This window comes from Podarcis bocagei (genome assembly GCF_964188305.1).
Source record: "Podarcis bocagei genome assembly, chromosome: 8".
In the NCBI taxonomy this organism is placed as follows: domain Eukaryota; kingdom Metazoa; phylum Chordata; class Lepidosauria; order Squamata; family Lacertidae; genus Podarcis; species Podarcis bocagei.
In genome coordinates this window covers 987,072-1,001,264 of record NC_138133.1, presented here as the reverse complement: position 1 = coordinate 1,001,264, position 14,193 = coordinate 987,072, and the positions used below count along the sequence as shown (strand labels likewise).

The window sequence follows — 14,193 nt, the reverse complement described above, 5'->3', positions numbered from 1 at the left end:
TGATCCCCTGGTTCTATATGAATAACAACAAATAACAGCTTCCCTTATTATTTATTTGTCAAGTGTTACATACAGTGGTACCTCAGGTTAAGAACTTAATTCATTCTGGAGGTCCGTTCTTAAGCTGAAACTGTTCTTAACCTGAAGCACCACTTTAATAATAATAATAATAATAATAATAATAATAATAATAATAATAATAATAATAATTTATTTAGCTAATGGGGCCTCCTCCTGCTGCCGCGCCGCTGAAGCACGATTTCTGTTCTCATCCTGAAGCAACGTTCTTAACCCGAGGTACTATTTCTGGGTTAGCGGAGTCTGTAACCTGAAGTGCCTGTAACTCGAGGTACCACTGTAGTTGAAAGCTACTCCCCAAAGCATTAGGTCTAGTAATCTAATTGGACAAATGTTCACATCTATTTAATAACAGATAGCTTGGGTAGGAAAGGATGAATTTTTAAAGGGGAAGGAGTTGATCCGGCTCAGAATGTATAAGATTCCTTTTTAAATTTTCACTTTCAGCAGGTCTTGGAGGTGATTATTTTCAAGAAGGCGTCTAGGTTTCCAATACTTTATTTGTAAAACTAATAAAATATTAACATGAGGTTTTAACTTTACTTACATCTACATCAGCCAATGTCATTTTCTGGGATAATTTAACATACATACAAACAGATTCACTTGCAGAGATATTCTTGCTTCTGTTTGGTTGCCCAGGACAGCCGCCTGCACTTCCCTCTTCCTTCACACCACACCCAAGATGCGAGCAACCCACCAGCTGCAGGGCATGATCAGCCGGCAAGCGGAACGGCAGCCTTGGTAGTTATAAGGCCACGGGTAGTATCCCAGGAGAGGTTCACAGATCCGCTGGCAATGTGTGTAGCTCCGTCTGCACTCAATGCAGCAGACTCCTTCATGGTCTAGCTGTGGGTCAAAGGTCATCCCTTCACCCCCTTCCAGCTGCTGAAATTTGAAATATAACAAGCACAGTTTTTTAGTGGTACATTTCATTAAGTATCATAAAAATAGCAAGAATTCACCATGGCCATTAATTCACAGATTCAGTTGCTTTTAAATTGGATTTCAAAGAGGTTGTAGCTGACCTCTAGATTCTAGACTGATCTTTAGAAGTTTAATACTGAAACTCATGTGGGGTTGATTTACTTGTTTTCAGGCACTCAGCCTTATTTGGTTGTACACTTAAGTGGGGAATGCAAATGGGAAAGAAGTCCTATTACAGCAGCAGGTGCTGGGAAAGTCAGCGTAACTTCTTAATAGTGAAATGTGAGTGGTGCTTGGGGGAACGGGCCTTGGGCAAGCAGCATGGGCATAGAACAGTGATGGCCAAACTTGGCCCTCCAGCTGTTTTGGGACTACAACTCCCATCATCCCTAGCTAACAGGACCAGTGGTCAGGGATGATGGGAATTGCAGTCCCAAAACAACTGGAGGGCCAAGTTTGGCCATCACTGGCGTAGAAGATCTCTTTGATGGTGACTACAACATTATGCAACCCACCCCCCAATAATCAAGCTTCCTTTAAATTAGCAACTCCATACAAGTTTAGTGTAGCAGGTCAGTGCAGTTTCCCATTGACTGAGTTTCTTCAATTTAACACAGCAAATGCTTTCAGCTACTGACTACTGCTTACAGAGAGGTAATTATAGTGGAACTGAGAGAAAATGGATGAGCAGGAGAGAGAAAGTTGGGGATGAAGCACAGAGGGAAAACCAGGACAACATTTACCCTTCTGAAGTTGATCTCAGCTCTCCAGAGTCCTCGGATTAGGAGGGCAGCAGTGATATGGAGAAAAGTCTGGTTAAGCCATCAGAAGAAAAAGGAGTGGTTGGTGAGGATGATAAAGAATTATAATCACCAGAACTCATGGGTTCAAGGTGTGGAAGATGGTCTTGCAGAGGATGGTTCTTCCTGGCATGGATTAATAGCTGCTGTCCAGACCTGCTCTCTGTTTCTGACAGGGAGGGGGCCTCCAGGACCTTGAGAAGGCACCTGCCTGGCAATGCCTTTCCTAAGGACATTGTTATTCACCTTGCTCATTTACCAGTGCAGGGCATGAATCGTGTGCAAAATGTAGAGTGCCCTGGGAACAGCGAGCACATGCCTCTGATAGGAAACTTGATCTCTCGGATATTGATGGCCTTCTGCTTCCCTAAGCCCCAGCAGCTGCATTGAATGTGACCAGGAGTTATGCCAGGCATGGCCAAACTTGGCCCTCCAGCTGTTTGGGGACTACAGTTCCCATCATCCCTGACCACTGGTCCTGTTAGCTAGGGATGATGGGAGTTGTAGTCCCAAAACAGCTGGAGAGCCAGTTTGGCCATGCCTGGGTTATGCTGTTGGCTGGTATTTGTTTTCTTTTCCTGGCAGGTGTTCATCTTTGTTCTTTGCTGACTTGATTAAACTTATTTTTTAAAAGAAATAGTGAAAGAACTATGAAGAAAATAGGGAACAGCTGCAGTCGCCTGCGATTCCTGCGCAATGTTTGCCATCTTGCCAAAGGTTGCAGGCAGCTTCACCTGCAGCAATTGCATGTTGATTGCCCTTTTAAAAGACAAAGTCCAGCAACTGGAGGAACGTGTAGCTACGCTCCAAAGAATTAGAGAGCTGGAGCTCTTCTTGGAAGCAACAGAGCACACCGTCCCCACCAAGGAGGAGACAGGGGACTCCCCTGAGAAGGAGGCTAGTTCATCAACACAGGAGCCAGATATATGGAGAAACGTGACTCAAAGAAGTAGGAGGCCCAGGGTTCACTCTGATTGTTTAGAAATACACAATCGCTTTGAGGTCCTCTCCCCTAGCATGGAAGACGAAGAGCAGACTCCATTTGAGGATCTCTCCCTCATTACAGTCGATCAGGTATATGAAGACGAGCAGCAAAGTCAGTCTTCAGGGAATGTGCAGGCGACCTTGGAACGCACAGCTCACGGAAGAACCCCGACCAAACCCAAGAGGAGGCGTGTAGTGGTGATAGGGGATTCCCTACTGAGGGGAACAGAAGCAGTGATCTGTGGGCCTGACAAGATGTCTCGGGAAGTGTGCTGTCTCCCCGGGGCTAAGATCCAAGATGTAACTGAACGACTGCAAGGAATCATAAAACCCACTGACAAATACCCCTTCCTCTTGGTTCATGTGGGAACCAATGACACTGCAAGCAATAGCCTCCAGAAGATCAAAAGAGACTACGAGGCTCTCGGCAGGAAATTGAAGCAACTAAATGCACAAATTGTCATCTCGTCTGTCCTCCCAGTTGAACGACGTGGCCCAGGGAGAGAGGGGAAAATAGTGGAAGTGAACAGCTGGCTTCGCAAATGGTGTAAACAGGAACGGTTTGGATTCTTAGATCACGGACTGCAGTTTCTTGAAGATGGACTTCTGGCAAGTGATGGGCTGCACCTCACAACGGTTGGGAGGAATGTTTTTGCCAAAAATCTCAGAAACCTCATCAGGAGGGCTTTAAACTGACTAATGTGGGGGAGGGAGACAGTGCTCCTGAAGGTAGGAGTCTATCAATTAATGAAGATGATCATCCAAATGTCATAGACCAAATGGAGCAAACAGCACGCGGACCTAGTGCTGGGAGGAAAAAATCCTTAAATAAGAGACACGGGGGAATGATTAATGGACTTCAATGTCTGTACACTAATGCGCAAAGCATGGGAAATAAACAAGATGAGCTTGAGCTCTTGGTACAGCAAACTAAATATGACATAATAGGCATCACTGAAACCTGGTGGGATAAGTCCCACGATTGGAATGTAATAATGGGGGGATACAATCTATTTCAGAGAAACAGACCAGACAAGAAAGGAGGAGGAGTGGCGTTATATGTCAGGGATGTGTATACCTGTGAAGAGATCCAAGATTTAGAACCTCAAAGCCAATGTGAGAGCATTTGGGTCAAAATTAAGGGAGAGAAGAATAACAGAGACCTCATTGTGGGAGTTTACTATAGATCCCCAAGCCAAACGGAGGACATAGATGATGCCTTCCTGGAACAGATGGCCAAGCATGCAAAAGGAAGGGAGATAGTAGTAATGGGGGACTTCAATTACCCGGATATTTGTTGGACGTCAAACTCAGCCAAGAGCATAAGGTCAAACAGATTCCTCACTGGCCTTGCAGACAACTTCATTGTCCAGAAAGTGGGAGAAGCAACAAGAGGAACAGCCATTTTAGATCTGGTCCTAACCAATGTTGATGACCTGGTTAGTGGGGTAGAAGTGGAAGGATCATTAGGCGCGAGTGATCATGCTCTTCTGAAGTTTACTATACAGCGGAAAGGAGCAGCCAAGCATACTAGGACTCAATTTCTTGACTTTAAGAAAGCCGACTTCATAAAACTTAGGGAAGTGCTGGGTGAGATCCCATGGACAGTAATACTAAAAGGAAAGGGAGTTCATGATGGCTGGGAGTTTGTTAAGAGGGAGATAGTAAAAGCACAACGTCAGGCAATACCAATGAGACGGAAACATGGAAGGTGCCTAAAGAAGCCAGGGTGGCTATCTAAAGAACTTTTAACTGAATTAAGATTAAAAAAGGATGTGTACAAAAAATGGAAAAGGGGGGAAACCACCAAAGAGGAATTCAAACAAATAGCCAGAACGTGTAGACACAAAGTCAGAAAAGCTAAAGCACAGAATGAACTCAGGCTTGCTAGAGAGGTTAAAAGCAACAAAAAAGGCTTTTATGGGTATGTTCGTAGCAAAAGGAAGAACAAAGAAACAGTGGGGTCACTCAGAGGAGAAGATGGTGAAATGCAAACAGGGGACACAGAAAGGGCTGAACTCCTCAATGCCTTCTTTGCCTCAGTCTTCTCCGATAAAGAAAACAATGCCCGACCTGAAGAATTTGGAGCAAATGATTCAGCAAAGGAAACACAGCCCAGAATAACTAAGGAGACAGTACAAGAATATTTGGCTAGTTTAGATGTATTCAAGTCTCCAGGGCCAGATGAACTGCATCCAAGAGTATTAAAAGAACTGGCAGATGTGATCTCAGAACCACTGGCAGTCATCTTTGAGAAATCCTGGAGAACAGGCGAAGTCCCGGCAGACTGGAGGAGGGCAAATGTTGTCCCTATTTTCAAAAAGGGGAAAAGAGAGGACCCAAATAATTACCGCCCAGTCAGTCTGACATCAATAGCAGGGAAGATTCTGGAGCAGATCATTAAGCAAACAGTCTGTGAGCACCTAGAAAGGAATGCTGTGATCACCAATAGTCAGCATGGATTTCTGAAAAATAAGTCATGTCAGACTAACCTGATCTCATTTTTTGACAGAATTACAAGCCTGGTAGATGAAGGGAACTCAGTGGATATAGCCTATCTTGATTTCAGCAAGGCATTTGACAAGGTGCCCCATGATATTCTTGTAAAGAAGCTGGTAAAATGCGGTCTTGACTCTGCTACCACTCAGTGGATTTGTAACTGGCTGACTGACCGAACCCAAAGGGTGCTCATCAATGGTTCCTCTTCATCCTGGAGAAGAGTGACTAGTGGGGTGCCACAGGGTTCTGTCTTGGGCCCGGTCTTATTTAACATCTTTATCAACGACTTGGATGATGGACTCAAGGGCATCCTGATCAAATTTGCAGATGACACCAAACTGGGAGGGGTGGCTAACACCCCAGAGGACAGGATCACACTTCAAAATGACCTTGACAGATTAGAGAACTGGGCAAAAACAAACAAAATGAATTTTAACAGGCAGAAATGTAAAGTATTGCACTTGGGCAAAAAAAATGAGAGGCACAAATACAAGATGGGTGACACCTGGCTTGAGAGCAGTACATGTGAAAAGGATCTAGGAGTCTTGGTTGACCACAAACTTGACATGAGCCAACAGTGTGACGCGGCAGCTAAAAAAGCCAATGCAATCCTGGGCTGCATCAATAGGAGTATAGCATCTAGATCAAGGGAAGTAATAGTGCCACTGTATTCTGCTCTGGTCAGACCACACCTGGAGTACTGTGTCCAGTTCTGGGCACCACAATTCAAGAAGGACACTGACAAACTGGAACGTGTCCAGAGGAGGGCAACCAAAATGGTCAAAGGCCTGGAAACGATGCCTTATGAGGAACGGCTAAGGGAGCTGGGCATGTTTAGCCTGGAGAAGAGGAGGTTAAGGGGTGATATGATAGCCATGTTCAAATATATAAAAGGATGTCACATAGAGGAGGGAGAAAGGTTGTTTTCTGCTGCTCCAGAGAAGCGGACACGGAGCAATGGATCCAAACTACAAGAAAGAAGATTCCACCTAAACATTAGGAAGAACTTCTTGACAGTAAGAGCTGTTCGACAGTGGAATTTGCTGCCAAGGAGTGTGGTGGAGTCTCCTACTTTGGAGGTCTTTAAGCAGAGGCTTGACAACCATATGTCAGGAGTGCTCTGATGGTGTTTCCTGCTTGGCAGGGGGTTGGACTCGATGGCCCTTGTGGTCTCTTCCAACTCTATGATTCTATGATTCTATGATTCTATGATATCATGTTACCACAAGTAGGCTGGCTTTTCACTTGCCATCTGTAATTTTTGTCAGTATCTTCCGTTATCTGACAGAAAATGCAATTTATTACTAATTAATATAATGCACTAATTTTTATCTTATATCCTCCCTTAAACTCAAACCACTGAGATTAACATTTGAGGACGGTACAGGATGATTGCAATAACTGGCACAGTTGGCTCCTGCATGTGAAAGACTGAAGGAAAGGCATGTCCAATACTGAAATCCCTGGAAGCGTTTCACCTCAGTTCTCTGCTCCAAGACTCCGAGAATGACCTAGTTCTACCGTGGTCCCCTCATCCATCCTGGTCATCTGTCAGATGCTGGTTTTTCATATTCCTGCCTCTTGGTTAGTGTTTCAGATTCCAGAGATGCCTTTGTGTGGGGACAGGTATAGGAGCGAGGGCCCCCTTTCACATGCTATGCCCAGCCATTGAGGGGAAAACATGGAGCGCCTTGGGCAGAACTACTGAGTTTGGCCCTGATCCTTGCTCTTGTGCTGTCTAACGGGGGAGAAAATAACAGGCGACCCAGGCTTCCCCTTTCTCTTGCTGCTTACAAGCACCCAGATGCAGTCCATGTCCTTCCAGGAACAAACTATGGCGTGTTTCATTTTTTTTTTGCCTATTGTAAACAGATGCTCCCTCCTTATTATGCAGAAGGCTCAGCAACATAGTTTTCATCTGAAACTGCACAGAGTAGAAACCTCAGCTCACCTAAGTCAGTGACTGGCTGACTGCTCTCTCCCAGCTCACCTGTTTGGTCAGTACCAGAAGATGGAAGAATGAGGCGGTTTCAGGGGCGTTCTGTAGAAGCGCCTGGGGAGATGCACATTGACCAAGACAGTGGATGTATTCCATTGCTAACAAATACTCACATGGTAAGGATTGTCTGGGTTAAAGGCTGGCTGGGTGTCTTGCTCAGAAGTTCGGGTAGCGTTAGACTGCCGTCTACGCTGCTGAGTCCGCTGGGTGGTTCGTGGCCTCGTATTCACCTCTTCAGCAGCAGCGTTGAACTGATCCAGATCCAAGTTTGTCTGAGCTTGGCGTGCTTTCCGCATAGCTCCTCTCTCTCGTCTCTGCCCGACTGCAGACAGACATTGGGGTACATGACTCATTTAAATAGGTTCAGCTAAGTGCTGGTTGAAAGAACCCACTAGGCTAAAAGAGTTGAAATTCAATTACTTCCATTGTCCTGCAATGTATGAGTTCTTTACACGGGCTGCATCTCTAAACAACAGATCAAGCGCCTCTGCACCACTGGGGAGGCTTGAGGGGCTCCAAATCCTGATGACAGCAGAAAAATAGTTTGTCATTTTTCAACACTAAAAAGCCCCAAATGTTGTAACCTTTCCTCATAGGGCCTATGTCACGAGACCTGTGCCTCTCAGAATAGGTGACACTGGACTGGATAGCCGAGGGCTGTGATTCAGTATAAGCCAGTAGACTGCCTTGTAATGAGTCTGGCTCTAGGATCTCCCCAGGCCTCCCCCAGAATGAAATGAATTTGGACGAGCAAAGATGGCCTAAGTCTAGGATTTAAAGGAACTGGGTGCACTGTTAAATAAATGTTACCTTTTGGATAGGATGGCCGAAGCCAGAATATCTGTAGATCTCCACAGAGCTCTAAAATTTTGGGACTCAGAAAATTATTGTTCTTTATGGGTTGACCTGCAGCGACCCAGATTAGCGAATTTTCAGCAAATTTAGCTGGCATAATTTCACCTTCCTGTAAAAGGAGAGTAAGAAAATAAATAAATCTGCTGTTAATTTCACTGACAAAGGGTATGGTATGTGTTGCATGTGAAATTGGGTGCTAATAGTCAAGGATTCAGCAAAAAAAGAACATTTTGGGTTACTTTCATTCTTTCCAATTTCAGTTCCATTTGAGATTAGCTATTACCAGAGCCGGTCTTATTAGGTTTAAGGGAAAGAGTGAAATTGGCTTCACTTTTTAAAAATGACACTTTAAAACATTTTTAAAGGGTGTTTTATTGGCAGGATTATTAACTGTTTAGGGATCCATGGTGCCCTCAAGTGCTTAAAAGCTATGACAACATTGTGTGTTCTGACTGCAGTAATTATGAAGTCATTCAGTCATGCAAGATTTTGGGTGCCATCATGATGCTATCACCTCCATAGTATCCTGCAGGTTGAAAAATCAATTTGCACACATCTCCGACCAAGAATCTTGCACACACTACATGATTGTTAGTTATGTGCTTCTCTCACTCCCTGGAACAACTTGAATTACGAATTTTGTTTTTATGTCTAGAATTATGTACACTGTTTCTAGAAGACAAAAACCTCAGGACCTAGTGTTCACAAGGAGCTCAGTTCAGAACTGTGATGGAGATTAGGCTTTGCTTTGTAAATCAGTGGCAGCCCCTGTACTGCAAGCCAGCATGGATCCAGGCATATGGTAGACAGAAGCGTTAGGCTGAGATGATTCCCCCAGTCCCATGCCCAGTGCCAGGAAATCATTTCATCTGGCCATTAATCATCTCATGTGGATGAATGGGAGCTGGCCGGCAAGCGTAACCCACCTTGTGGATTAGGTACTTTTTTTCATTTCCTAAGAGGTCCAAGCTTGCCTCTCTTTCAGCAAGGGCAAGACCACCTTATTAGAATAAGATTTCAGGTGCCAAGAGATCCTGCTGGCTTGACTTCAATTCTGTGGCAGATGGGGTGGCTCAGATGGGCTGCCTCAAGTCATTTTGTTGGCACCCGCCTTCAAGGACCAGAGAGAAGCCAACTGGACTAGTAGGTGGATCTTACCCCAATACTGCTGAAAGGAAAACACCATATTTTTCACTCCATAAGACGCACCTGACCATAAGACGCACTTAATCCTGAGGATCCATGTGGATCCAGGCTTTGTAACCACATTTTTGCACCATTGCAGCCCCATGAAACAGTGGGTGCATGGTTGTTTTTTTGGTGCAGGCTGTAGCCATGGACATGCTATGTGATCGGAGGGTGAATTTGGGGTGACCCAATGTAAAAATCCTGAGGATCCATGGGCTTTTACCTCCCCCCTCCCAGGCAGCCTCCTTTATCTCCCTCCCGATCCCTTACCGATCAGCTGCTTCCTTTCAACACTCCCTTCCCTCTTGTTTGCCTTAGTGTCTTTTCCTTAGCTGGAGCAGGTTTTTTGCTCCTCCTTTTCTTCTAATTTTTCTCCTCATTGCTTTAGTCTTCCTGTCTCCTCTCCTTGCAAGTTTGCTGTCTTTCCCTCCCCACTTCCAGGCAGCCTCCTTTATCTCTAGCGTCCCTTATCTCGCTCCTGATTGGCAAACAATCAGCTGCTGTGATGGCCTGGGAATCTGATTAAGAGGCTGAACCTGAAGAATCCCAGCCTGCACAGGAGTCCCCACCTCCAGGGCCGGCTGAGCCAGGGCAGGGGCTTGAATCTGAAGGGCCCGCACCTGTGCCGGATCCTCAGGAGCAGACACCAGATGAATCCACTCTGCTTTTTGCCCCTGGGCAATTTGGCTCCAGGGACCACGCATTCGCTCCAGAATAGAATAGAATAGAATAGAATAGAATAGAATAGAATAGAATAGAATAGAATAGAATTAGAATAGAATAGAATAGAATCATAGAGTTGGAAGAGACCACAAGGGCCATCGAGTCCAACCCCCTGCCAAGCAGGAAACACCATCAGAGCACTCCTGACATATGGTTGTCAAGCCTCTGCTTAAAGACCTCCAAAGAAGGAGACTCCACCACACTCCTTGGCAGCAAATTCCACCGTTGAACAGCTCTTACTGTCAGGAAGTTCTTCCTAATGTTTAGGTGGAATCTTTTTTCTTGTAGTTTGGATCCATTGCTCTGTGTCCGCTTCTCTGGAGCAGCAGAAAACAACCTTTCTCCCTCCTCTATATGACATCCTTTTATATATTTGAACATGGCTATCATATCACCCCTTAACCTCCTCTTCTCCAGGCTAAACATGCCCAGCTCCCTTAGCCGTTCCTCATAAGGCATAATTTCCAGACCTTTGACCATTTGGGTTGCCCTCCTCTGGACACGTTCCAGTTTGTCAGTGTCCTTCTTGAATTGTGGTGCCCAGAACTGGACACAGTACTCCAGGTGAGGTCTGACCAGAGCAGAATACAGTGGCACTATTACTTCCCTTGATCTAGATGCTATACTCCTATTGATGCAGCCCAGAATTGCATTGGCTTTTTTAGCTGCCGCGTCACACTGTTGGTTCATGTCAAGTTTGTGGTCAACCAAGACTCATAAGACGCACAGACATTTCCCCTTACTTTTTGGGAAGAAAAAGTGTGTCTTATGGAGCAAAAAATACGGTACATTGCACAGCCCTTGAAGGCAGCAGGCTAGCACAGCAGATGCAAAGCTGGCGGCATGGCAGTCGTAGCTCTGTCCCCAGCCCTCAGCACCTGCTGCCTAAGGCAGTTGCCTCCTTCAGCTGTCCCTGTGACTCAAGCTGTCCCAAGAAACTCTCTATTTTCAAAGAAGAACTCAGGATAAAATTAAAGGCAACCAGGTGCAGGGAAAGAGGCACTTTTGCTAGCCACTCTGGTGGGTGTTCTGGGTCCCACAGTTAAGGGAAGACCTTAATGGGAGCAAACACAACCTGGTGCTGGATTATAGTAGGCCACAATTTTATTGATTACAGTGCAACAGGCTTGGCATCGCCACTGGACGATCACCCACATGAACAACTGCCACACTCTGCTGCCTTTGGACAACGGGTGTTGACCATTTGTTGAGGCTGACCATGGCATGAACTACCTCCTCTGGTCACTGGTAGGGGGTGCTCTGGTCCGTCAGCCTCTGTGCTGAGCCTCTGCACAGAAATCACCGGCCTCCAAGATCCTTGAAGGGGCGGGGTGAGAACTCCTGGGGCCACCAGCCGAAACACAGGGGCCAAAGGGGCCGCATACCCTCCAACATTTCTCAGATGAAAGTTGGAGGGTATGCTGGTGTTTGAAAGCACAAATGCACATGATGGGTAATTCAGTTGCCCTAACGCCTTGACTCTGTTACTTTAGTGTTGCATTATGACAATTTTTGCACTTACAGCAAAAGAAAAGCACAATATTATGTCCAAAATGTTTTAGTGCACATTTCATTATAGTAGATATTGAATATAAAATGGCCAATTAAACTAGCATTTCCAAAAACAAGAAAGTGGTTTATCTCCAGTCTGAGGTAATTTGGTTTTCTGAAGTCCACGCTAGTTATTTTTATTTATAAAAGGCTTTCACAGATTATTATTATTTTAAAACGGCAAAAGAAGGGGATAAAAACATTTTAAAAAAAATATCACTAGCTAGAGAGCCTAGGAGCCAGTTACAAAATCAATAATGGCATTGTGCAAACAACTTGGCTAAATAAAATTGATCTAGTGTGTGGTACTTAAAGTGATCTCAGAGGGCAATCTGAATTTTATCCTCTGCTTCCATTTTAGTGTTTCTGCAGTGCAGCTACAGAATAGCAGCTCTCTTATGTAAAAAATATTTGGATTCTTTAAAGTTTCTAGTTCAGTCAGTGCCATTTTCTAACGCTTCTTCGAATATGAAAATGAAAAGACCTACAGGGTGCACTTCCAAATGAAGGCTTTCTTTAACTTGCACTGCAAGCTTTGGGTCAATATAATTGCTTTCACTGAACAAGAATTTTAATCAGAGCTATCATATTAGCTTAACAGTGGAACTGGAAGCTGTATCCAGTCCAAACTAAATCTTTCACAGTATCATAAAATGGATCTCGGGGGTAATTAAACCTAACCTCATATTTTGAGGAATGGTTCACTAAAATTTAAACCATCCCTAAGTGGTGCATCCTAAAGAAACTTCTGACTCCCCAGTTCCCTCAGTGTCAGTAAACAATTCCCCCTGCAACACTTCTCTCACATGCCTTCCATGCCAAAAGCTCTCTCATTTGCTCAGTCCCTCCCCCTGCAGTTTTCCTCAAATGTCATGCCTCAGACGGGCCCTCCAAGGACATCGCTAATGAAGGAGGCCATCTTCAGCCAGCTGGTTCTTGGCTCAACTAGGCTCAGCTGAGGTCAAGTCCCCAACCCTGGCTCAGCCCAAGAAACACTTGCTTGGCTGGGGGCCCAGACGATTGAACAGAGGCCAAAAAGAGATGTTCTGGGGGTGCAATGCAGGTGGGACCAGGGCTTGGGCTGGGGCTCAGGTGGATCCTAAGCCTGTTCAGCTTGGTCATGTAACCTGGCACAGAATTATTTTAAAGACTCTTATCCTTCTGACAGGCTTGGGCAAAGCAGCAACAGAACTGGCAGGACTTCAGGGAGGAGGAAGAGGATCCTGGCAAGGGGTTCAGCTCAGAGTGGGTCACACGGGAGCAAGCTGGGGATGGGGAAGGAGAGGTTGTGATAGACAATACTCATGGGGTGACAGAGGATAATGAGGGGACAGAGGCCAGTGCACAGGAAGCCGAGCAGTGGGACCCAGAGCCAGAGAGGCCCCCGTCCCCACAAACATGGCAGGTCCTAAGATGTAGGGAACAGCGGGCGGGACACTCCAGGAAGCAGAGGCAGGCCAGGGCCTGCAGCCTAGATCACTAGTTGGCCAGGTAGGGAAGGAGGCCTGCAATTTCTCAGCTGGGGCAAGCAGAGAGCAGGTGAGGGTCACTTGCCTCATCAAGCCCAGATGCTGCAATCAGCAGACACAGTGTCAGAAGGCAGCAAAGGGAGCTGCTGTGTCCACTCAACTGCCCATGTTGAGGGACCTCGCCTGGGATTCACCTTGGACCTTCCTGGGTTTCTACTTCGAGACTGACTGCTGAACTTGGCTTACTTGGACTGACTCCATACTGCTTCCTGATCTTTGGGCTTGGCTTGTGTGGATTGGCTTCTGGACTTGGAACTTCATCTTGGCACACTCTCTGCCAGGTAGGCCAGGGGATTAGGACACAGCAGTCCCATTCTGCAGAGCAGGCTTTGGATCTGGTGTAAATTTATATGGGTTTCCCTTATACTGACTTGCTTCACAGCAGCTTCTTTTGCATAGGATCAGAGCCAGCTTGCCCACTGCCATGCGTTTCTTCTTTCGGGGTTCAAGCAGACACAGACACAGTCCTGCTGCTGGCAGGGATCAGCCTGCTTCCAAGGCAAACAAACCAAGGCACAGCGGAGGAGGGGGCTCAGGCTGCCTTGTGTGCCTGCCCAGTCCTGCCTGCTGTCAGGCAGAAGCCGAGAGGAACCAAGAGAACAGCTCAAACCCCTCCTGCACACCGTTACAGAAGTGGGGGGGGGGCAGAGCTAGTGAGGGTGACGCAGCTGCTTCAGGCAGCAGAAGCTCAAGAGAAAGCTCCCCACCTGCCCCACCACTTCTGCCACCTCTGGACCCCATCTTGCCAAGTTTCAGCCAGAGGTGGGCGTTCTGCAAGGCCTTGGTGCTTCCCTTCTCCACTCTAGGGGTGGGGAAACAAGCAGCAATACCTCATCCCAGAACACCTCCCTCTCTCTGAAACTTGGCAAGAGGGAGGCGTTCTGGCGGCGGCAGAAGTGATGGTGGCTGGAGGGGGGGCAGGAAGCAGCACATTTCCGTTTTGCCTCAGGTGATGAAATGGGATGGGCCACCTCTAAGCACCAGTCCCAAGGATCCCTTGGCTGCTGCAGACTTTCACTGAGCACCTCTCCTGGAAGATGCTGCTGCTGAAGAAAGCCAG

At 46.3% G+C, this 14,193-nt stretch overlaps 1 protein-coding gene across 2 annotated transcripts in view; it reads right to left on the bottom strand.

Annotated features, from left to right (window-relative positions):
* Positions 1–14,193, bottom strand: part of CNMD (chondromodulin) — a 34,740-nt gene that overhangs the window by 965 nt on the left and 19,582 nt on the right. Inside the window, exons 5-7 of one of the 2 annotated variants that reach the window (XM_081206015.1) lie at positions 8,098–8,251; positions 7,401–7,609; positions 561–966 (exon numbers count right to left, since the gene is read on the bottom strand). In XM_081206015.1, coding sequence (XP_081062141.1) covers positions 748–966; positions 7,401–7,609; positions 8,098–8,251 — 582 coding nt within the window. In that variant the 3' untranslated portion in view covers positions 561–747. Of the gene's footprint in view, positions 1–560; positions 967–7,400; positions 7,610–8,097; positions 8,252–14,193 lie in introns of those variants that run through there. The other variant, XM_081206016.1, reaches the window with a different exon arrangement.